Source organism: Nycticebus coucang, chromosome 13, assembly GCF_027406575.1.
Source record: "Nycticebus coucang isolate mNycCou1 chromosome 13, mNycCou1.pri, whole genome shotgun sequence".
Taxonomy (NCBI): domain Eukaryota; kingdom Metazoa; phylum Chordata; class Mammalia; order Primates; family Lorisidae; genus Nycticebus; species Nycticebus coucang.
This window is the reverse complement of record NC_069792.1, coordinates 54,970,262-54,995,423: the sequence shown is the minus strand read 5'-3', so window position 1 is coordinate 54,995,423 and position 25,162 is coordinate 54,970,262. Positions and strand designations below refer to the sequence as shown.

At 32.7% G+C, this 25,162-nt stretch overlaps 1 protein-coding gene across 7 annotated transcripts in view; it reads left to right on the top strand.

Moving 5' to 3' along the window:
• Positions 1-24,055, top strand: part of TRIQK (triple QxxK/R motif containing) — a 93,636-nt gene extending 69,581 nt beyond the window's left edge. For all 7 annotated transcript variants that reach the window (XM_053559277.1, XM_053559279.1, XM_053559278.1 and 4 more), the window contains 2 exons: positions 12,869-12,954; positions 20,509-24,055. In XM_053559277.1, coding sequence (XP_053415252.1) covers positions 12,869-12,954; positions 20,509-20,622 — 200 coding nt within the window. In that variant the 3' untranslated portion in view covers positions 20,623-24,055. The remainder of the gene's footprint in view (positions 1-12,868; positions 12,955-20,508) is intronic.
• The last annotated feature ends 1,107 nt before the right edge of the window (positions 24,056-25,162 follow it).

Here is a 25,162-nt window from a genome sequence, read left to right as displayed (position 1 = left end):
ATTTGGGGAAAAGGCAGAAGTCACAGTGTTCTAAATTTGGACTCTGATGGGGCCATGCACCTGGGTAATTGGTGTTTCACAAAAAAAAAAAAAAAAGAAAAAAGAAAAACTGCAGTTTTGATGTTTAATGTCTGAGCAGGTGCTTTGTTGTGAAGCTGCCAATCACCAGTTGCCCATAGCTGCAGAAGTTTTTATTGCATTGCATCTCTCAACCCATTAAGAACATTCAGGTAGTGCTCCTTATTAATTGGCCTAGAGGAGTGTATTCATGATGGACAACACCTTCCCAATCAAAAAACACAGTTAACATGTCTTCATCCTGCTGTGACTTTGCTGCACCTTCTGCAGGTGTGGAGAACCAGACAACTTCCATTGGGATGGCTGAGTCTTCATTTCTGGATCATAGCTCTAGATCCACAACTCATCTCCAGTTATAACCTTCTTGGAAATTGTGTTCATTGGTAGCAGTTTGAAGCAAGTCATTAGCAAATGCAGCGTGATGTTCCACTGGTAGCAGAAGCCATGGCACACATTTTCCCATGATTCCTTTCATGCCAACATCCTGCATCAACATCTCAAACACAGGGTTTTTGGATTCCTCAGATCAGCCTCCAGTTCTTGCACTGTCAGTTGCTGGTCTTTGATGATTGCAGCCCAGTGTTCAACATTCTCAGGAGTTCTGTTTGTTAACAGGCCTTCCAGAACGTGGACCTTTTTCAACAGATTCTCAATCATCTTTGAAGCATTTGTGCCACACCTTTATTTGTGCTGCACCCATTGCATCATCCCCCACAGCCTTGTGAATTATCCAAATAGTTTCCATGGAGGAATATGTAAGCTTCATGCAAAATTTGATGCAGATTCTTCTTGCTTAGTCATGTTGAATGTGTCAGCCACACAGTACACATGCTTACTCAACAGCATCTAGTGCCCCACTGACTAAGTACAGTGGAGTCATCAATGTTCGAGCATGCACGCATTCCAATCCACTCTCCTTGCCTGGCAGGTTATATCAATGTTGTGCAAACCATTCTCATTACATGAACAACAGCTGGATACTTTCTGTACAGACGTCGTATGTCCCAACAAAGCTGGTCTGCTGTTTTCGAAGTCCAAAATTTTAAGGGACATTTAGTTTTCTTTTTGTTTTATGGTGATTCAGGATAAAAAAAAGAGAAAGAAATATATTAAACATTTTGATAATAGTGACTTTACGGGGAAATTGGTTATATAGTGAGAATGAATATTCTATTCAACAAGAAAGCAAAGAAATGTATGTACAGGTTACAATTTATCAGTTCTCTAGTTGGTCAAAATACTTGTAATTTATGAACTCCCTCTTCCAATATTTATTCACGATAGTCTTGTCCCTAGAAAGCATCTTAATTTGCTGAGGGTTTTTGCTTTTAGAGGGTAACCCAAATCTTCACTTCTGAAAACTCTCCTAGTTATAAAGCTTTATGGAATTTTTTATTAAATTTTATGTTGCTTGTAGTAGTACATGAGTTAACCCAGGAGTTCCCTCACATCTTCCCATATTCCTTTTGGCTTTCACTGTATTTTAACAGACCATTTCTACAGACCTGATAACCAGCATAAATTACTGCAGCCAATACTATGATTTCCCAGTTTGCCAATTTGTCTATATGTATGGAGAATCTGAACTGCCTGAGTTGTGGCTCAGCTTCTGATTCAGGAGTACTAGTATTATGTCTTTTTTTAGTTTCTTTAGTATTTTTAGTTTCTTTCCAGGTAAACTGCACAGCACAATATATTACTCAAACAATGGCCACTTAGAAGACTTCCTTTTTTCGTTGTCCTTTAAGTTCACCTCCAAGGATAGTTACAACATAACAATCTACTTCTAGCTGATGTCAAAATATTATAAAGAACAATTTGTAAATTTTAAATGTTAAAATACTGCACATAATGTTATAGTTTATTAAACTAAATAACTTCTAATTCTTGACTGGTGGCTCAGCCAGATGGTTTTTGAATCTCATGACCAGGTAGTCAGTCTTCGTCAGAGTTTGGTAGCAATTCAGGAACTGTTTCTTAGCAGCTATTATTTGCTGAGGTATGGCACTGCCCCAAAACCCTAAGAGACTGCCACTTCTTTTTTTTATTGGGACCTAATAAAGGCATGCTTCTATGTCTCAGTTAGCTAAAAGCACTTCAAGCTCCATTGACTCTGCCATGTCATAAGCTACAAGAGGTAAAGTAGCTTGCACAGCAATCTACTGGAAAACCTTTTGTTTTCTCATATCCTACTCAATATTAGCAATTTTTCAGGTCGTCTACATGTATAAAATATGTAATGGAGATTAAAAAACAACAATTAGCATGAACAACCATGTATCCATCATCCAGGTTAAAAATTGAACATACACCAATAGCTAAGCAGCTCTGAAATATCTCTTCCTGGTGGCAACACCATCTATGTTTCTAAGAAATAACCCTGATCATAGTTTTGTATTAATTCTCTTATATATTTTCCATTTATATTTATATCAAACAATATATTATTTAGTTTTATTAGTTTGTACTAGTAAACTTTATATAAATGAAATTATGTTGCATATATTATGTAATTGACTTTCTACTGAACATCATGGTTTAGAGTTTTATTATTGTTTATGAATGTTGATAGAGTTCATTTATAGTTTGTGCTTCACAACATTTGATTATTTCTGTATACTGGTATTTTTTCAATCTATTCTGGTTTTGAACAATTAGATCTTTCTCAGTTTCTTCTTTTTCTATGGATGCTATAATAGGTAGTGCTTCTGTAAATATTTTTAGACATATTTGTTCATCAATTTACCTGTACAAGAGTTTCTCTACAATGTATACCTAGTAAAAGAAATGTTGTCTTGTAGATAGATGCTTGGCATTATTAAGTAATGCCCATGTCATTCTCATTTTTTTAGAAAGTTAAATCTATCCTTCTTCCTTAATGGTAAATAGAGTATGCAAGTTGTCCTGTACTTCTGGAAGATAATCCTGAGATGCTCTAAATCAGTGGATTTCTATGAGTCAGATTTAGGTAGCAAGTCTCTTTCAACAGAAATGTTCATCCTTCTCCCTTTTATTCACATATCTGAATGCAGCATCTCAGGTGCTGTCTCTGTCTTGCTGAACGCTTTTGTCATATCTTTGTCATTGCGATTTATTGTGGGGTGGTGAAGTAGTTAAATTTTCTGACAATCAGATTGAAACACTGAAATGGAGAATTGATCTACTTCTGCAGGAGGACCATAAGTATATTGCCCTTTCTTCTAGTAAAGTTCCCTCTTGTAGTATCTGTAATCACAACTTAGAAAAATCATTGATTAATTAACTGTGATCATGTGCTAAGGACTTTATTGTTCTGCTGCAATTAGAAAATTCTATTGTAAGTTTTAATTTTTAATAGTATTCAGGTATCATAACCCACTAATCACAGTGAGGAAATAAACAGGTCTTTAAAAATAATCAGTGTGACTGCATATTTAGTTTTTCATGACATTGTCTAATTCTGAAATTTCTCCAGGAGTGTACATGGCCTTTAATTTACCATTTTAGTAAGGAAGAAGAGTAATATTTCTACTTCATTCTTCCTTACAAAAGCTCTTATATCATGTACTAGGGAATCAAGTTGGAAATTCTATTTCCGAGGTCATCATTTGAGACTCTGGACTCAGAAATTGGGAGATGAACATATGGTCTGTTCTGACCTACTGAGACTGCTATTAGGAATTTATTTATATTTATTTATTTATTTATTTTTTGAGACAGAGTCTCACTTTGACACCCTCAGTAGAGTGTTGTGAAGTCATAGCTCATAGCAACCTCCAACTCTCAGGCTCAGGTGATTCTCTTGCTTCAGCCTCCTGAGCAGCTGGGACTATGGGTGCCCAGCACAAGCCCGGCTATTTTTAGAGATGAGTCTCGCTCTAGCTCAGGCTGGTCTCATACCCCTGAGCTCAGGCAAACCTCCTGTCTTGGCCTTCCACCGTGCTAGGATTACAGGCATGAGCCACTGCGCCTGGCCAGGAACTGATTTTTTAGAAACTCTGTTGGCATGTTTAATCTTTATTGCCTTCTAGTAGTAGCTCATGGTTTTTGAATCTCATCACTTTGATACTTCTAGTATTTGAAATGGTTTCTACCTGATATCCATAAAGCTTTCCTTAATTTCATTCAAGATTCTGGTCAAGTGAAAGAAGAATTATGGGAAAACTTTTCTAACCACCCTATGTGAAACTAAATGTCTTTTCCATTTATGGTTTGCCTTTTGCTTTTAGTCACTTAACAAACTGAACAATTTTTGTTTGTTTATTTTCTGTCTTTTTTCAAGGTTTTTAAAAACAGGCACTTAGTCTGCTGTGTTCATACATTAGTTTTCAACCTTAATATACATTTATTTCCATACTTGGTTTTGGTTGCACATATTAAGAAAATTTTGTTAATACAAATAAATAGTTAAAATAATAAATAACATTTTTATTTTTTATTTCAGAATATCACCTTTTTAATATTATACATCAAGCAATTTCAAGATGTCCTTCAATTAAATTGATCACAAAATGTGAGAAAAGAATAATAGGAAATTTTATTTCAGAACTGAATAACAGGCATATGTAAGGATAGACTACAGTTTTTATTAAGGATGAATGTAAAATTTCAGAAGCCAGAGTATAGTAATACCCCTAGTTATGCATTTACTTTTTATATTTTATTACAAAACTGTTAGACCATATGAAGAACATGCATCAAGAAGGCACACCAATGATTTGCCTACTATTTAATTAGGCAAAACACAACTGTGCTACAATAGTATATTCACTTGCATGATTCTTTGGCTGCAGACCTTTAAAGGCCTGAATTATTAAAAATCTACGGTCTAAATAAGACTTCCTTAATCAATGATGCATCTATAAGATGTTTCAAAAATAAGCACGGCAAAGTCAAAATCTGTAAGCAACAATTGGCAAAACCCAATTTTGATAGAGATAGCAATGCGCTGCTTATTTCTATTATACTGAAATGTGAAATGTATTGGGTTGTTAACATCTTAAAAATATGTGAAAATTTTAAACATAATTTAGAACATGTTTAAAAATAGGATAGTGAATAAAAATGAACTAATTTGAATTAGACTCTAGAAAGTTAAGTATGTGTTTTATAATCTCTAAGACAACCATTAAAACATTATTTTAAGAGACATAGTTAAAGTCAAAAACATAATTTAAATGGAATGCTAAAAAATGTTCAAGTATTTCAAAGAAGGCAAGAAAGGTGAAACAGGATTAAAATCAAAGAGAACTAAAAGAAATTACAAAATGGCAGACGTTAATAAAAACATATCAATAGTTTCTTTGGATGTAAATGATTCAATACACTAATAAAAGGATAAAATTTTTGGGTTGAAATTTTCTAAAATGACCCAAATATAGACTGTATATAAGAAATTCACTTCAGGGCGGCACCTATGGCTCAAAGGAATAGGGCACCAGCCCCGTATACCAGAGCTGGTGGGTTCAAACCCAGCCCCGGCCAAAAACTGCAAAAAAAAAAAAGAAAAAGAAAAGAAAGAGAAATTCACTTCAAATATAATGATGTTAAAAGTAGGACCTTTGAAAAAATCTGCTTCCATACAAAGTCAACAAGGAGATTGGTAAAAATCGCCAAAATCAACTTTTTTCAGAAATCTGGAAATTAGCTAAAAGCTTGCAACAGTCTAAGGAATGTTTATTAAAAAAAATGCTGAATCTCAGTAAGAATAGCAATCTTTGTGGTCTTTTAATTTGCCTTAATCCTCTCGTCCTCTTCTAAGCCTTGCAACTCTAATAGTTGCGAAAAACATCAGCCTAGCAGTAACTGGAAAAGGCAAAATGTATTTGGAACTACCCATAATTTTCACCATTTGACCTGTTTGTCAGCTCACTAATAAGCCCCTTTCTCAAAATGTATCTTTATGTGCCTGCTATAGAGGTCACTCTGTGTGAATACCCTTTTCCCCATGTCATTTGACAAAAATAATCAGTGGTAAGTGTTTAATAGCGCAGCTGCCTGAGTCATTATTACTCGTTGGGGCAAAATATGAGTTTATCCATGAAATGTAAAAGCAAAAACTGAGCAATGAGATACCCATAGAATATTTAAAAGATATGATCAAGATTCTTGGGAATCTAGAAGACCATATGCATGAGCTGGGCTATGTCCTGCCCAGTAGAGGTGTGAGAAGATTGTAATCTCTTACCTTTAGCTGACCTTCAGCCTTTATATGAGCAAAACCAAACTGTTCTGACCTCTAGCCATTCATTTCGAAAGCTTTTTCTACATTTCGGTTATTTGTTGTAGCAACAGACTCACTTCTTGGTACCAATTTTTGTTTTAGGACATTTTGTTATTCTGTAACAAATAACTAAGATTTATAAAGATCTATTTTTTGTAATTTAGGAAGTTGATGAGCCTAAGAGTGAGGGGCCCGTATCTGTCTGGGGCCTTCTTAATGCATCATGTCAGCAAGGAAGGTGAAAGGGCAAAAGAGCATGCATAAGAGCACAAGGAAGGGGTCAAATTTATTCTTTTTACATTGAATTTATTCCTGTATTAACTAACCCACTCCTGCAATAATGACATTAATCCATCCATGATTTAATCTCCTATAAAAGGTTTCACTTCTCAACACTCTTGTCATAGGAATTAAATTTCCTCCACATGAACTTAGAGGGACACATTTAAACCATAACAGATGACCACTACTGACCAGAAACTTCACTCAAATCACATAACAAGGAATCCAGGCTTTACAGAATTAGTCCAGAAAAGTCTCTAAACGAAAAAGACTACAAAACAACCAAAGAAGAACAAACAACTTCAGCAAAGGAACCTAAGGGAGATCTGATTTGCAGAGTTGCCACATTGCATTTTTAAATATGTTAAATTTTCAAGGAAAAATTATTCAGTGTGCAAAGAATTAGTAAAGTATGATTCATACACACAAAAATAACCCAATAAAACAAAACTAACTATTCTTAAGGAAGGTCAGACATTTGATTTACTGGACGAAGACTTTAACCATTTGAAATATATTCAAAAACTTAAGAACCAAGTGTAAAAAATTAAATATGCCAATTAAACCTTATCAAATAGAGCATTAGAGAGTTATACATACACATACACTTATATACATATAGATAAATACACACACATATATATGTATGTATAGAGATATTTGTATCTATAAATGTATAAAGTAGAAATTCTGGAGTTGAAAAATACCATAACTGATATAAACATTTTGGAGAGGCTCCACAGCCAATTTCAACTGACAAAAGAAAGAATAAGAGAACAAAAACAGAAAGGTCACTTAATGTTATCTCATCTAAGAAACATGCAAAAGCAAGAATGAATGAAGAAAACGAAAAAAGAACAGAACCGCAAAAACCTTTAGAACACCATCAAGGAAATATATATATTATAGAAGTCCCAGAATAGGAGAGAGAGAAAAGGACAGAAAAATTTTGTTTTTAAATAATCACCAAAAACTTCCAAATTTGATGAAAATATGAATGTATGGTGTTCAAGGAACTTAAATTCCGAGTGGAGAAAACTCAGAAGACTCATACTCAGCTATATCATAGCCAAACTGACTAAAGCATAAAGAGTAAATCTTGAAAACAACAAGAGAAAAGTGGCTCATTGCTTTTGATGTCTGATAGCAAAAGACTGTCATCCAAGTATTTAATATCCAATACTACTATCATTCAAAAACAGAGACATTAAGACATTCTTGGATTAAAAAAAAAAACTGAGATAATTTGTCAATAGGAGACTTGCCCTACAAGAAATACTAAAAGGAATTCTTCAGGTTGAAATGAAAGTCCATTAGGCAATAATTCATATCTATAAATGCACACAATAAAATTAACACTAGTAAAGGTAACTAATAGGTAAATATAAAAGAAGTATATGTGCAATTTTGTGTGTAATTTTTTCTTTTCCTGATTTAAAAGATAACTGCATAAATCAATAATTACAAAACTGTATTGATGGATTAATAATATCTACATATGTAACTTGTATAAAATTGTAGAACTCCCAAGGGCGAGAAAAGGGATCCCGCCTAAGTGGGAGCAATGTTTTATGTACTAATGAACTTAAGTTGGTGTTAATATGAACTAGATTCTTTTAAATCAAGGTATTAACTATAATTTCCAAGAATAACATTAAGAAAATAGTTCAAGACAATGTAGAACAAGGAAATTAATGCAATATACTAGAAAATATTTATTTAAATATTTTTATATTTATAAGAGACAGTATAAGATGAAGAAAATGACATGTGATACAGAAAACAAATAAATTGCAAATATAAATCCTTCTTTATTGTTGACCGCACTAAATGTAAAAAGACTAAACATCCTACTCAAAAGCAGAGATTGGCAGAAAAAGAAAAGAAAACATGGTCTACTCTGTAAGAGACTCACTTTAGTTGTTAAGATCCAAATAGTGTGAAAGTAAAAGTGTGAGGAAAGATACACTAAGAGAACAGAACCCAAAAGTGCTGGGGTGGCTGTATTAAAAGTATTATACAAAATAATCATTAAGACAAAATTTTTTTGCAGCAATGAAGAATATGTCATAATGATAAAAGGGTCAGTCTGGAAGATATAACAAATATAAATCTTTGTACACTTAATAATAGAGGCCTCAAATATATCAAGAAAACACTGACAGAATTGAAGTAAGAAACAGATAACCAGAAAATAATAGTCATATACTTCAAAATTTCTTTTTTTGTTTGTTTGTTTTTTAGTAATAAAACCACTAGGCACAAGATCCAAAAGAAACAGAAAGCTTGAACAACACTATAAACTAGGGAGATCTGTGCAACACTCTACCCAACCACAGCACACTACATATTCATCTCAACTGTACATGGAAGATTATCCAGGACACATCATATTTTAGGCCATAAAATAATTCTCAATAAATTTACAAGAATTTTAATCATATAGAGTCTGTTCTCTAACACAATGGAATAAAATTATAAATTGCTAACATAGGAAATTTAGGTAATAAACAAATTACATGTTTACTAAATAATACTTAGTAAAATGAGTATTTATTTCTTCTAAATAACCAATAGATCAGAGAAGAAATCGCAAGATAAATACTTTGTGGTGAGTGAAAACAAAACATAACATTTCAAAACTTATGAGATATAGCTAAAGTAATACTTAGGTGGAAATTCATACCTATTAATGACTCTATTATCACAAAATAAAGATTTCAAATCAATACCCTAAATTTCCTCCCAAATCAACTAGTGAATAAAGAGCACATTAAACCCAAACCAAGTAAAAGAAAGGAAACAATAAATATTGGGGTAGAAAGACACAAAAGAGAGACTAGAAAAATGAGAAAAAAGTCAAAAAAAATCAAAAGTTTGTTAATTTAGAAAGATCAACAATACTGAAAAAATTTTAGTCTAACTATGAAAAAAAGAATTCTAATTACTAGTGCTAGGAATGAAACACAATTAAAAATTAGATAATCTGGATAAAACAGTACCAAGTTCTAGTGACAATGCACAGTTAACCAGAACTGTCATATATTGCTGGTGAGAATGAAAAATGAGGTAGCTTCTATGGAAAACTATTTGGTTGTTTTTCACAAAATTAAACATATATTTATCACATGACTCGGGAGTTCCACCCTAGTTAGGTGGACTTAGCAGTGAACTTACTTTGACACAAAAATCTGGACACCTATGCTTATAGCAAGTAGCTCTGCTAATACTTACCAGACACCGGAAATAACCCAAATTATACTTTAATGGGTGGATGAATTAATAAATAAACCCTGGTACTTTTATATAATGGAGTACTACTCAGCAATAAAAAAGAATGAGCCTGATATATACAATTTGGAGAAATCTTAAAAGTCTTCTTATGATGAATGAACTACACTGTTGTCACTTTATTGCCACATTACTGAAAGGGCAAAGCTATGATTTGAAATGGCTGCTGGGAATTATGAGTGGGAGAAGGGATAACTACAAAGTAAAGTATATGGAACGTTTAGGGGGTATGGAACTACTTTGTATCAAATTATATAAGGTGGCAGTCACAGGAATTTATACATGCATTAAAATTTATGGAAATGCATACCAAAGAAAGCAAGTCAATTTTACTATTATTTTAATTTTAAAATAATACAATATTATAGAATTATATTGGTAGGAGCATAAATCAGTTGATCACAAACGCGAAGATGAAGAGAAAAGCTGTTTATTAAAGTATATCAGAGGAAATAAAAATACAAAAATTATTAGATGAATCGTGTCACTGTGAATAGAGAAACTAGATGATTGAGGCTCCAGATTGGCTTCTGGGCTTAAATTATGAAATTTTCTTTCCATATGAGATTTAAGAGTCACTATCAAACAGCTACTTTGGTTGTTGAATATTGTTATAACCACAATCAGACCCAGTTGTTTTGAAGAAAAAGTCTACAAATCTAGATTATCTAAGTTTGTATGTGGACTTGGATTTTGGGGAGGAAAGTAGTGGTTATTTTTATGTTAAGTACTCAGAAACCAGGGGCTTCTGTATTTTATATTTTTTACAATCATATGGGCATAGGTATCTTTTTTTGAGTCCATTAAAATTCAAATGTTGAAAACCTCTCTGGGTACAATGAAAAGATCTGGTTTTAGTTGTAAAGAACTTAGCAGATACTCTGGTAAATTTTTCACTTGGTAGACCAAAACCACATTTTGCAATGTATAGTTGTGGATATGATAGTCAGCAAGCAGAATACTAACTTAATGACAGATGCATCGTTTGGAGAAGTACCAGTTGTGCAATAATTTTTAACACTATCTTTTTATCATAAATAAAGTTTCAAATGTGTATATTAACTTTAATATAAATCTAGAAACATTCTCTAAGAGAATATGAGAGTACAATTTAAATAGAATACATTATTTAACCCATGGTTATGTGGCACTTGAAGTAGAGTGATAAATTCGTACTTTAACTTTGACTCATTGAGATATATCTGAGTCTGTTGTTTGGCAGACACATTATTTAATTTAAAAGATTGCATTTTTATATGAAAGCACAGGTTAATATCATATTTTTTCATGTGTTTATTGTTTCCCCATAGCACCCAGACATTATTTAGGGCATTTACACTATAAAACAAGAAATTACTTTTTAGCTTTAAATCCATAATCTTCAACTGTCTTTTTAGATTATCATCAAAAACTTGGTCTATAACCCCAATGAAGGCATTTCATGTGTCACCTTTTTCATTGTTCTGAGCTGTTTATGTCTCAGCAGGAATAATGATATGAATAGTTTGACTATTGAGATGTGAAATCAGAGTGAACACTTGTTGAGATTTTTTTCATCAAAATTAAATGTTGCTAATTTAAAATGGGTCAGAGTAATTTTTTCTGTATTCAAATGATTTAAATTTAGATCATTTGATATACATTTTTAAAATTGGCTCATTTCTGGATCATTAAACCCCATCATCAAATAATATTTATTAAGCTTCTGCATGTTCATAGATACAGAATTAGTGCTGTACAATGGCAGTTAAGGAAAGAACACACGTAAAAAGAAAATACAAAGCTCATCAACCAAACAAATACTTTTATGTGTCTAATAAGCACAAATGCAATGTTTTCTCATTACTCCCATCCATTGACTCACCTCTCTCTGTAATTTCTAATTCTAAAAATCTATATACAATTTTAAAGGTGCTTTTGAACCTTAACAAATACATTAAGAAATATATTCTACATTAAATTTTTATGATTAACTTTACATCAACTGCTTTCTAACTTATTTCAACGTGTGGAAGATGGATAAATTAAAATTAGAATTTGTATTATTTAGATAAAAAAAATGTAAGGTTAAGTTTGGGAAAGGAACTGGACATTATGAGATGAAAACAAGGCAAAATATTAATATAGGATAGATTATACAGTCATATGTTAACTCCCACTCAGAATAACATATACTATTATTTTTAAGGCTCATTTGACTGAATTATTATTTAAGAGTTTGGTTAAAAAAAATGTATATTATTTTAGTGAAGGCTTTTGTTGCTGTTACTGTTGTTAAGTCTATTTTCTGCCCAGGCCGTTTAATACTTCTTTTGTTACTCATTGGTGGGGTTACCAAATGGTACTCACGTGAAGGAAATTCAGTTCTGCTCATTTTGGGGTCTGAAATGTAGTGGAGATGATTGACACTAATATCAAAATGTATCTATCCCACATCTTTTATATAGCCATATTTATTCTGTCCTCTATTAAGTGGGAAAAAGTTGAATACATATTTTTGTAATTAATTTGGGTTACTAAAAGTTGTTTACATATTTGTTCATTAGTTTCTTACCTAGTGAAAACAGGGAGATATTTCTCATTGATTTTTTTGAATAATGTATCTATAATGAAATAAATTTATAATGAGCTGTTACTCTACACTTGTGAAGACGAAGTTAACTTTACCTATTTACAAGATCTTACCCCATACTTATTTATGCATTTGTTTTCAAATGCTTCCAAAAGATTTATTTTCTTAAGCTTCTTATTCTTGAACATAACTACCTGTTTTGATATTCACTGAGTATCAAATAAAAAATGTCTGTCAGTATCTTCTGTAAAAATTAAGGGAAGAAGAAAAGTTGACCACTGGGTGATTGTTTATGAGAAAGTTTGGGTTTACCACACTGAGAATTACTTTGCAACTCTGTGTCTCTGTTTTACTCTATTTAAACATTCCTTGACATTTCAGATGACTGTTAAACTTGAATTGCATATAAGCATTACTCATTGTCTAAAACTATTTCTTTCTAGGTAAACAGGATTATAAAAAAACCAAACCTATTTTACGAGCAACCAAATTAAAAGCAGAAGCAAAGAAAACAGCCATAGGCATAAAGGTAGACCTCTATTGATAACTTCAAAATTTGATATGTGCATGCCAATTTATTTTCTAAAACTATATTGCATAAATGTTATACTCTAAATGTTTTCTGACATTTCAAAATCTAAATATAATGCCAGACTCAAGAGTTTTTGTAAAGAATTGATTTAATGGAAAACATCCTTCCTATCTTGAAATTTTGAAAGGTCTTAAAATAAAACACAGTTTTTTGTTTTTTTTTTTGGCTGGGGCTGGGTTTGAACCCACCACCTCCGGCATATGGGACCGGCGCCCTACTCCTTGAGCCACAGGCACCACCCTAAAACACAGTTTTAAGATAGCCAGTTATGTACTTAAAGTTGTAATTTATTTTCTCTCTAGCTACTAAGTATACTGTTTAAACATTTTAGTGATATATGTGGCCTTAGTCAAAATTTCTCTTGTTTTCAATAAATTTCATTTTATGATTAACTTATAGTTGTAATTATATATACTTAGAGGATTAATGCATGTAATTTTACTCTGTAGACCTTATTGTTGTCAGTACTCTCTGTGATGAAATTCTAATGATGCTTCCAAACTTGTTCTTTTGGTATGTTAATGTTTTATCTGCTTAAGAAGGATAAATGCAATTGATAATGATGTTAGTAGACAATGAATTCAATGTGTCAGCACAATTAAGCTCAACAAAATTACATTTACATTATTTCCCATGTCAGTCTTTTGCCAAGTGTTCAAACTTGAATTAAACTATTAATAGAAAAATTAATCTGGCAACCCTACTATAGGATGTGTAAAATAAAACTGACCAGTACATATATTTTATTTAAATATTAAGATGTTAAAAGGAGATTTTGGTTTTTATCTGGCAGATGAAAAATCAATTTTTCTGAGTTATAGCTTATAGCAAATGCCAAGGTATTACTACCAAGCTGTAACAGCTGTTGAACTGCCAGATGATATATTTGGTTGTCTTCCAGAATTTGCTATTATGATCACGAAACACTGCCTTCTTTTTGCTCCTGATTGCTAATTTTGATCAAGCATTGCCGTGTGATGCTGTATGTTTTCACAACACAATCTCCCCAGTTAGTGCTGTGTGTCAGTTTTTAATGAAAAAAAAGTAAATTGCCTTTCTGTTTAAAAGAGAGATGATTCATCTTTTGAAGCAATTTTTATATTCTTATGAAAGTTTATTCATCTTCACAAACTATTTTGATGACATGACTTTTCTAAAAGCAATGTTTGGTTTTTTATTTTCCATTCAGTTACTTGATGATTGTCTCTTGATGTGAGAGCAGTGTTTGTCATTGTCCTCCAAAGAAATATGACACTTAGATTTATAATGCAGTGGTTTTGTTTTTTTCATTTAATTTTTTATTTCTTTAAGGGAAGTATTAGAATAAGAAAATCTACTTGTGGCACAATACAGTGAGCAGTTTCATAGTAGGATTTGAGAAATAGTGTTGTCATTCATTTATTTATATGATGGTCTTTTACATACTTTTTAATATATTTTATAATCTTTTGTTTTAATTTAAAGAAATAACTATGTTCCAGTATGAGATAAAGCATATTTATAGTGCCATTATCTAATATCTTTTTAAAAACAATGTAGAATTTGCTTAATCTTTTCATGAGAGAAACTTTTCCTTAGGTTTTATGTCATATTTAAAGTGTATACAGAAGAATTTCGAACTGACATCAGAACATAGTTCCTTTTTAATAAGCTAGCTTATTAATTTGGTTTATAAACCTATGGAAAAGAAAAATCTTAACCTTAAATATTGTTTATTTTGCTTGAAATTTTATGAGGAGCCTATTAAGATGTTATGAAACTTTTTAGAATCAGAACCATGGAGGGGTTTTACATTTCAAATCTAGCATACTAATTAGTTTGCCCTGTCAAACTTTGATTGCCTTGTCATTTTGGCATAGGATTTTAAATAACGAAGTTTCTTTCAGGAATTGCCATTTAATGCTTCTTAATTTCCCTAGTGAGTGATTTTATCCATATTGATAATGTCAGAGAAGCAACTAAGGACTAATGATCATCAAACATGTTTGACTCATCTACTTGATACAGAATGACCCTAATATTGTAATACTTTATCACTTTACTACATATTCCTTCAAATGAATTACAATTATGCTCTTCAAATAATTTAAATCTATGGAAAATATGAACAAGTGCATGGATAGAAAAATAACAGCAATGGCGATTAACACTGAACACAAGATAGGGAGGCCTAGGATTACACCCTGTGCCCCTTACTGTTGCCATGATCTAGCGCTGTCTAAGCTGCCACATTTGTAAAATGGAGCTTTTGCTATTTACCTCATAGTATATAGAAGGCATTTATGAATTATTCACTAACTGAGAAAAGATTTATTTGAATTAACCGTTTCTAGTATTTATAAATAAGACTTGCCCTGAATATTTGTCAGGGCTTTGAGATCCCCTACATCAATTAAAGTTGTATTCTATGACTGTAATTATATATAACAAAGTGTTCTCAGTTTGGCTGTGGAGATAGTATTAGGTATATTACTATTGTAAAGTTTTAAAAGCATTATAGAATTTTAATACACCTCATATAAAGATCATATAAATATTACTCAATCCTGCATTATTTATTTAGAAGTTACAGGTATTACATTATAGTAGTACCTATGAAAAGAATGATGAATAAGACAAGATTCTCTTGGAAGAACTTATACAAGAAATCACTTTCAGATTCAATTACCATTCAAGTCAACAGTACTGATTGTAAAATCACAGGCTAAGATTTGAAGAATTGTACAACAGGGTCTTTGCCCTCAAAGACTTCTTAGCGCTTTTTGTAAATGTATGTTTAAAATGTCTATACTTCCCAAAGCAATATACCTATTCAATGCCATTCCTATTAAAATACCAACATTGTACTTTCAAGATTTGGGAAAAAATGATTCTGCATTTTGTATGGAACAGAAAAAACCCTGTATAGCTAAGGCAGTTCTTAGTAATAAAAATAAAGCTGGGGGCATCAGCATACCAGATTTTAGGCTGTACTACAAGGCTATAGTGGTCAAGACAGCATGGTACTGGCACAAAAATAGAGACATAGACACTTGGAATCAAATAGAAAACCAAGAAATGAAACTAACATCTTACAACCACCTAATTTTTGATAAGCCAAATAAGAACATACCTTGGGGGAAAGACTATTCAATAAATGGTGTTGAGAGAATTGGATATCCACATGTAAAAGACTGAAACTGGACCCACACCTTTCCCCACTCACAGAAATTGATTCAGGATGGATAAAGGACTTAAATATAAGGCATGAAACAATAAAAATCCTCAAAGAAAGCATAGGAAAAACACGGGAAGATATTGACCTGAGGAAAGACTTCATGAAGAAGACTGCCATGGCAATTGCAACAACAACAAAAATAAACAAATGGGACTTCATTAAACTGAAAAGCTTCTGTACAGCCAAGGAGACAACAACCAAAGCAAAGAGACAACCTACACAATGGGAAAGGATATTTGCATATTTTCAATCAGACAAAAGCATGATAATTAGGATCTACAGAGAACTCAAATTAATCCACATGAAAAAAGCCAACAATCCCATATATCAATGGGCAAGGGACATGAATAGAACTTCTCTAAAGAAGACAGATGAATGGCTAACAAACATATGAAAAAATGTTCATCATCCCTATCTATTACAGAAATGCAAATCAAAACCACCCTGAGATACCATCTAACCCCAGTGAGAATGGCCCACATCACAAAATCTCAAAACTGCAGATGCTGGCATGGATATGGAGAGAAGAGAACACTTTTACACTGCTGGTGGGGCTGCAAACTAGTACAACCTTTCTGGAAGGAAGTATGGAGAAACCTCAAAGCACTCAAGCTAGACCTCCCATTTGATCCTGCAATCCCATTACTGGGCATCTACCCAGAAGGAAAAAAATCCTTTTATCATAAGGACACTTGTACTAGACTGTTTATTGCAGCTCAATTTACAATCGCCAAAATGTGGAAACAGCCTAAATGTCTACCAACTCAGGAATGGATTAACAAGCTGTGGTATATGTATACCAAGGAATACTATTCAGCTATTAAAAAAGTGGAGACTTTACATCCTTCGTATTAACCTGGATGGAAGTGGAAGACATTCTTAGTAAAGCATCACAAGAATAGAGAAGCATGAATCCTATGTACTCAATTTTGATATGAGGACAATTAACAACAATTAAGGTCATGGGGAGGGAGGAAAAGCAGAGAGAGGGAAGGAGGGGGGGCGGGGCCTTGGTGTGTGCCACACCTTCTGGGGGCAAGACATGATTGCAAGAGGGACTTTACCTAACAAATGCAATCAGTGTAACCTGGCTTATTGTATCCTCATGAATCCCCCCCCCCAAAAAAAAAAAAAGAAAATGTTTTAGATGAGCAGTTATTGATTTCAGCATAAGATATGATTGGATTGTGTTAAGATCTAGAATTAATCTCTACTTAGAAGTTATTTCTCTTTTGTGTGTCTTAAAAATGAAAATAAAATGCCATCATTTGTAGCCTAGTAATTCAGTGAGGGCTACCTAATAAATACTTACACAACTAAGTTTTCTGTTTGGTTGCTGCCCAATTAAAAGAATTATAGCATCAGTAAAATTTTTTTAGAATAAAAATACCCATGCTCCCTAGTATTTAGAAGGAAAAGGATCTAAGTTGTTAATTAATTGATTTGTTTATTTTAAAGGTTTGACAGGCATAATTATAATAAAAGAGTAGGGACCAAAAATTTAGTTTTGCTACATAAAAATAATTATATAAGTGTCAATCAGATCCTGCCAACAATCCCTTAGATTAAGCCAGCTTAAAACATTTTGTTTGTTCATTTTTGTTTTTTTTTCTGATTTAAAGCTAAAAATGGCCAAGGGGCAGGGGAGTCATAAATGCCCATAGGTCTCTAAGGTTATGATAGTGTCACCAACATCCTGCAAGCATTATTTTCAAATTTTGCCACTGTCTTAACCCTGTATGCATTCAGCTTCTACAATGCTGGGCTCCTCAACAAAATAGCTATGATTTGAGGAAAATAACTTCCTACACCTCCCCACCTAATGCTTTGAACAGACATAATTGAATTAATGGGCCCTCTGGAGTTGTTGCAGTCAATGAATACTTTCCACTTCAAGTTCCACTTGAAACTCTTTCTCATGTCTCTGGATATTCTGGAAGTATACAGTGAAAATGATACAGAGTTGTTTTAAGGACGAGAAGGAGTTGAAAAGCAGCAATCAGAGTTGTCTATCAATAAGATGTGAATCCTGGTCTCCAATCAAGACTGAAAAGTTTATTTTTGCATTAAGCTTGGGTGACTGCTACAGAACAGTTTTGTTGTCCACTATACAGAACAGATGGAGTTTGCAGTTGTATGTCACTTGTTTATTACATCCTCTTAAAATTAGTAGCTGTGTAACCAGATGGGTCTGGGAGCACAGCTGTGGATATAAGAAAATAAATGAAACCTGTCTGATGCTGCCATGCCCTTTAGAGATGCCAAAGTGTTCCAACTGCAACAAAGAAAAATTCACTTCAATTTGACATTATATTGATATATTCAATTTAAAAAATGAAATTTTACAAAAATTGCTGACATTGAGTTTTCCAACCCCTGGCTTTTTATTAATATATATTTTCATATTTTGGAAATCTAAATAAATGTAATTATTAAACTAAAAGTCTGTATAAAATATCTACTTGTAATTTCAACATTCAGGCAAAATTCCATGTGGATCATAAACCAGATTTATTTTAATGTTTTTACAGTTTCTTAGGTATATATGTTGAATAACTGATTAGAAATTCTGATGAAATGTAAAATATATTCAAGTAAATTCAAATAAGTTCCTTCTTTATAAAAAATGCCAGGTAAGGAGTATGAAACACAGTGGGAATTTGAAGAGAATATTAGGCCCTGTAGGAGATTGAACTGGCACCGTACTTACTTTCTTTTCTATTTAGCCAAATGGTGTTAATTTTTAGGAAGTTTCTTGATGGTGTGTATATGTGTGTATGTGTGTACATGTGTATAATGTGTGTGTATATATATTTGTATGTATACATACATATACCCTTTTTTGAGAGAATATTTTTACCATAATATACATAGTATATTATTGGCCATTATTTTTTTTTAAAGTGTTATAAATTTTATTAAAGTTAACATTCCACAAGGTTGTACTCATACAAATGCACTGCAAAAAATTCCAGGCATATAAACTATTGTCTGTGTTATTGTGCCATCTTTCTTCTCCAAATGTCAAAAATGTGCTTGTTTTAATGATACAAAAAAAGTCTTTACAAGGTCAAATCCACTGTCCATTTGTGTTGAATAAGAAACCTATATCTTCATTCGTTTCATGGAATCCATGTTAAAAGAACCCTGTCTTGAGTTGCATATTATCACAGGACTCTTGTATTAATCCATTTCCTCAATTCCCCATAGTGGACTGCCATCTTGATTTCTCAGTGGTAGGGTCCATTTGAGACTCTTCAAGCTGACTGGGTATAAATCCTTCCACCAATGTCTATTATGTAGTACAGGTCCTTTAAAGGGTTCAGTCTGGGGATTACGTTTTTGCTTTACAAAATACACACATTCCTAAAGATTTCCTTTATCCTCGAGGTCACAACTGCCATGTCTCAGTCTTCAAAATGGAATACCTCAAATAATTGTATTTTAGAGCCATCAGCAACCAAATTAGTTTTAATCTTGTAAGTCACCAAGACAGAAAGGGGCTCTCCTCGCGCGGTCCCCTTCGGGCTCCCGCCGGCGGTCACCCGCTGCCGCCCCTTTCCTGGCCATTTAATATAGTTGATTGTAATTAATATAGTCCATATCAAATCACCAAGTGAAATATTCAGGACCATCTTTCAGAGTTGTGATAATTTTACTGTATCATGCTATATCATGCTTTCTGAGCTACACATAATTCAGTTTTGTTTCCCATAATATGAACTACATAATTTAGAATGTAAAGATTAAGAGTTTCAGCAAAGCAATATTTAATGAGACTGTATGCAGAGACATAATCTAGAAACCAGTTATAATAACTATTTCCTCCCAATAAAAAGGAATTATAAATTACTGAATTCTGTATACTATTACTAATAATAAATGCATTGAAGCAACAAATAAACATAACCAAATAGAAAACAAGTAAATTGCGTCGCTACAAAATACATTTCTTGTATCCAACATTTCAATATAGAAACTATGAAAATATAGTGAAATGATACATTTTTATTTTACTCGTAGGAAAAAACTAAATGAACAAGAAATAGTAATACCAGTGACTCACCTACTGATGTACTTGTCATTGTATTGGGAATTGTCGAGTACAAGTTAAGTGTCTTAACAGCATAAAGTATTCAACAAAAGGAATGTGATTATTAGGTTTAAATTATTCATTCTCCACTGTGGAATATGATTATTTTATCTGATGAAACTGATAACATTAACCAACCTCTTTTCATCACTTTCAAACCTCCTTTCTTTTTCTTCCCTAGGAAGTTGGCCTTGTACTTGCAGCTATATTGGCACTGCTGCTGGCTTTCTACGCCTTCTTTTGTCTCAGACTGTCCACGGATAGTGACCTTAACCTGAACACAGACGAAGATTAGCTAAGCTTCAATCAATGTATCAAAAGGAAATACTTTTACAAAAGTATCTTTGGGGACCATTACTTCCAATACTAAATTTGTAACATTTTGAATTCTTTCTTCTGGTGTTTTAAGTTTACGGAAATATCTTTTCAAATAGTTGCATAGGCTATCAAAAACAGAACCTCACCTAGCAATGTAGTATAATGTGTGCTACTGGATACTTTCATAAATCTTTTTGCTCTGACAGGCGCCCTATACTTGGTGCATTTAGATAAAATGAAAATCAGATTCTAAATTTTTCAGATGTCATAGTAAATTTATGTCTATTTTTGTTCCATATGTATCATTAGTAAAAGTATATATATTCATTTACAGAAATAGCCAAATCATATTCAGACCCTAATAAGGAATAAAAAGTCAAGGGAAATTTTTTATTTTACAAAGAAGCCCTTCTCCCTTTCCAATGTATTTTATATCAGCAGAGAGACTATCTGCACATACATCTACAGTAATCTTTTTCCTTCTTTGCCAACTGTTCAGTGCACACATGCTCCATCAGAAATGGCACCTGGATGACAGAAGCTCAAAGAGTCACATATGTCTCTAAAATAGAGTTCCTTTCCTCTTGGGCCGTCTGAGCTGGTGTAAATAGAAAGTTCAGTTGATCTTGATTTTAATTAACTTATTACTCTATTAATATAAACTTGGAATTGTATTTTAATTATTTTGTTCTGGCTGCTTGCAATATCAGTTTGCCCCTCTTGTTAGGGAGGGATGGAGAAATCTGTCATTTAATTGTGCAGTCTTTTTCACATAATGATAGTAACAAACGTCCTTTGTACTCAGAATTGTTTTCTTACATTGTCTTCTAAATCTGGACAATATAAAGGTTGAAAATTACTTTTTGTTCTTTCAGAGATAATCAATTAGAATTCTTTAGCGAAAAATGAATAATAGAAAACATATGCTAATATTACTTTCATATGTAATTGTTTATTATTTTTTCAACATATTTTGCATTTTTTGGATCATAATGACCAGTATATTCAATATTGTACTGATAACCAGGTTTTTAAATATATTTTAAAATCACATGAACACATAAAACTTAGAAAATCAGAAGATATCTGTCCACAGAACTGTTTTTAACTACTTGCTGCCTTATTATAAAGATACGTAGAAAATGAATAATTTGAAACATTTGCACAAAATGTTTTATATTATACATTGTATTTATGGAGAATAAATATTAAGATTGTTTACATACTATCCAAGAGAAGAAATCTTTGGAAAATATCCTAGGAATACATAGGGCTTTATAAGCACAGTTTCTACAAAGACAGATATTCTTTGCTACTTTTACAAAAAGTTGAACATGACTGTGTAGCATTATGTTCTGTAGAATTTTTTTTCAAGTAGCATAATTTATTTCATCAGTGTGAAAACAGCCGAAGGTTCCAATATCTTCACAGATCACTTATGCCAAACATCTGAGGGCAAAATTTAGCCAGTGTTATTTACTAGATTCTTCCCCTTGAACTCACAAACTCAAGAAGCAGACTACAAGTTCTTATATACTCACCACGGTGGACCAATCCAAGTGGCATTTTTAGGAAAGGTTGCAGCATTTAATGCCATGTGGTATGTCTGTGCGTGAAGTAGGAGGCAAGGGAATATCCAAGCTGGCATTTTGGATATGATGGGCCTTTTACTTTCGTGAGTGACATGCCACATGTCAAGAAATCCTGCTTCTCCCCTACTCCCATCATATGGACGTGAACAACTTTCAGTTAGTTATTTCCCCTCCCATATGGTGTCAAAAACAGTTGTATTAAATAAAGATTATTTCTAGTTTTCAGTGGTAATTTAAATGACAGGATATGTAATAATGGCTTATTAGGTACCTATCCAAGTGAAATATAAAAGAGTTTACAATATTTAAAATAGATGATTATGCTCTTGGAAATGTTTTTGAAAAATCATCATCCTGAAAGAAAAAAAAAATCTTTCTTTTCTGTTTTAATTTTGAGGTATTCTTTGGGAGAAAACTATTTCAGATATTAATATATATTAATTTAAATCTAGTGTAATTATAGGCAAATTTCATGGCTTAGTCTTATTGCTATCCTGAGTCTACAGCCAGCTGGTCCATTTGTGTGACTGATCAACTTATGATGGCCCCAAAGAATCATAAATCCCAAAGGCTAAACTCTTGGATTTCAGGGAATAGCAGGTAAAGTGACACAGTGTATGTTTACACAACACTCTTTTCATGAAATGCAAATTTTGCAAACTCACATTAACTGGGAAGCAGCCAATCCTCTGTAGGAAAATCCCAGATTGAATGTCTGGTTTGGATCTTTGAAGACAAAAAGGTGATATCCTGCCTGCTGTTTCAGGGGACTACACTTGTGAATAGCGAGTGTTTGGCAAAAATCTGACACTGGCACCCAACACCAATTTTAGGCATGAGTATTTTCCCTCCAATAATTCCCTGCTCAGAGTAATTCAGAAGAGAAAACCAGAAAAATTTATAATGACTTTTCAAAATGTTGCATCCTATTTATTAACATACCCTAAAAAATAAATTTCAACTAATGCAGCAGACTTAAAATAAAGTCTGTGGAATACCGTGACTGAAGTTTGAAGAGTTGCTCATTCTTATTTTGCATGCAAGTTTATATAGGGTAAAGAATATAAATTTATTTGAAATGACATACAGTATTATAAAATATAACCTCATCTTTGTTTCTTTCAAAACAAACAAAGGATTATTTTAACACAAAGATCAAGTGGGCCATTATTTTTAGGTGTCAAGATACTTAAGGATCTTCTATTTTTCTCAATTTTCCATAAAGACAACAGAAGTTCTCTCACTGTCACTAATGATTATAAGATCCTGAGAGTATGTTCTTGTTCATTTCTATAATTCCAAAAATGTAGTAATCTGAATATAAATTTAATAAATGCATGTTAAAATTTAACTTAATGTCTTTTAGTCCTCTCAGAGTCTGGCACAATTACTGCATAGAGTAGATGACCAAAATTTTTTTGAAATCAATAGATAAAGCCTAAAAATCACAATATGGTCAACTCTTAGCATTTAGCATTTGGGTAGTATCAGGATGTATGTGTTCATCTTCATTCTCTTTAAGATCAAGAAAAATGGTATTAAGGTTTCTGTACACTAGAAACATTGCTCTTTTCTAGAAAATAAAACGTGCTATTTTATAATCTCAGGATTTATTAAAAACCGTATGACCATACACAGTGCTTGAATTGAATTTAGCATGCGACTTCGCTCCAAATGAAAAGAGAACTTAATTTTTATTATAATGTTTATGTGAATACTAAAACACTATATTTTCCATGCTCCAAAATTCTATAATCAATGGTAATTCATTAGAGTGAATTGTGCTATACATAAGCTTCAGAAATAAAGTTCTAGAAATTAAACTCATTTGATTTTAATGTACTTCATCCATGACTTAACGTTGTGGCACCAGAGACTGCCTAAGATAATTTTGTATTCTCTCCTGACCAACAATCAGACTTCTTTACACTTACCTGGGGTTTCTTTGGGGAGATTCCTACCACGTCTCCCTTAGCAGCACTGCCTTCTTTTATTAGAATTGCTCCAATGCCGCCTGAATAGAATGATGTTTGCTAGATTTTATTCCACTGACACCATATCTAGAATCAGCGCAACCCACAGTTAAAAAAAAAAAAATTGTAGCAGATGAATTTAGTACCTACAGAAACATTCTTACCCATTTTGTTCAGGTCTTATCTCTACAGGTAAGCATAGAGGGAACTGGGAGAGTCATGTGAAGAGCCGTACCAGAATGGAAATATGCATAGTGGGTCAGTAACTCCTTTAAAACAATTAAGCTGCAGCCGTATTCAGCAAAGCACCTCCTTGTTATACAATCTTTTTTTTTTTTATCCCTAGCAACAGATACGAGATCCTTATTTCAAGAAAAATAAGATACTTTACATGCCAGAAGATTTTTTGATGACAGTAGTCCCTCCTATTCTTCATTTTTTAAAACAACAACCAAATTGGTGGGGAGGCAGCCAAAATTTGAGGTACCAATGCCTCTCGAACAGATGTCGCACCATTATTTTTTAGCTCGTTTAGATGAATAAACATGTTAAACTGTGAAGTATTACATTTTAGATTTTTTCATTAAAAAAAGAGACAATCTGTTTACTGTCCTAATTGAGACAACAATCCTAGTGGTTGCCAGTTTTAGCAGTCATAACAATGAACTATAAATATTTGGACCAATCAAGTAAATGGTGACTATAAAGGCTATAGCATGTGTAAAGTTCTGTTTTCACGGGCACCCATCTTGGTATGGTATTTTTTTTTTCAGACTTCTTCAAATACAATTGTTTGTGTGAAACTGAAGTTTCGTGGTAAGCCTAAAAGAAATTGATTTCAATATCTAATTTCTTCCTAGTTTATCATCCTTTTTAGTGTTCAACTATCCATCTGCTTGTGACAAATTGCTTCTGGAGTTCATTGAATGTGACAAGGCAGGTCTTCCTTGGA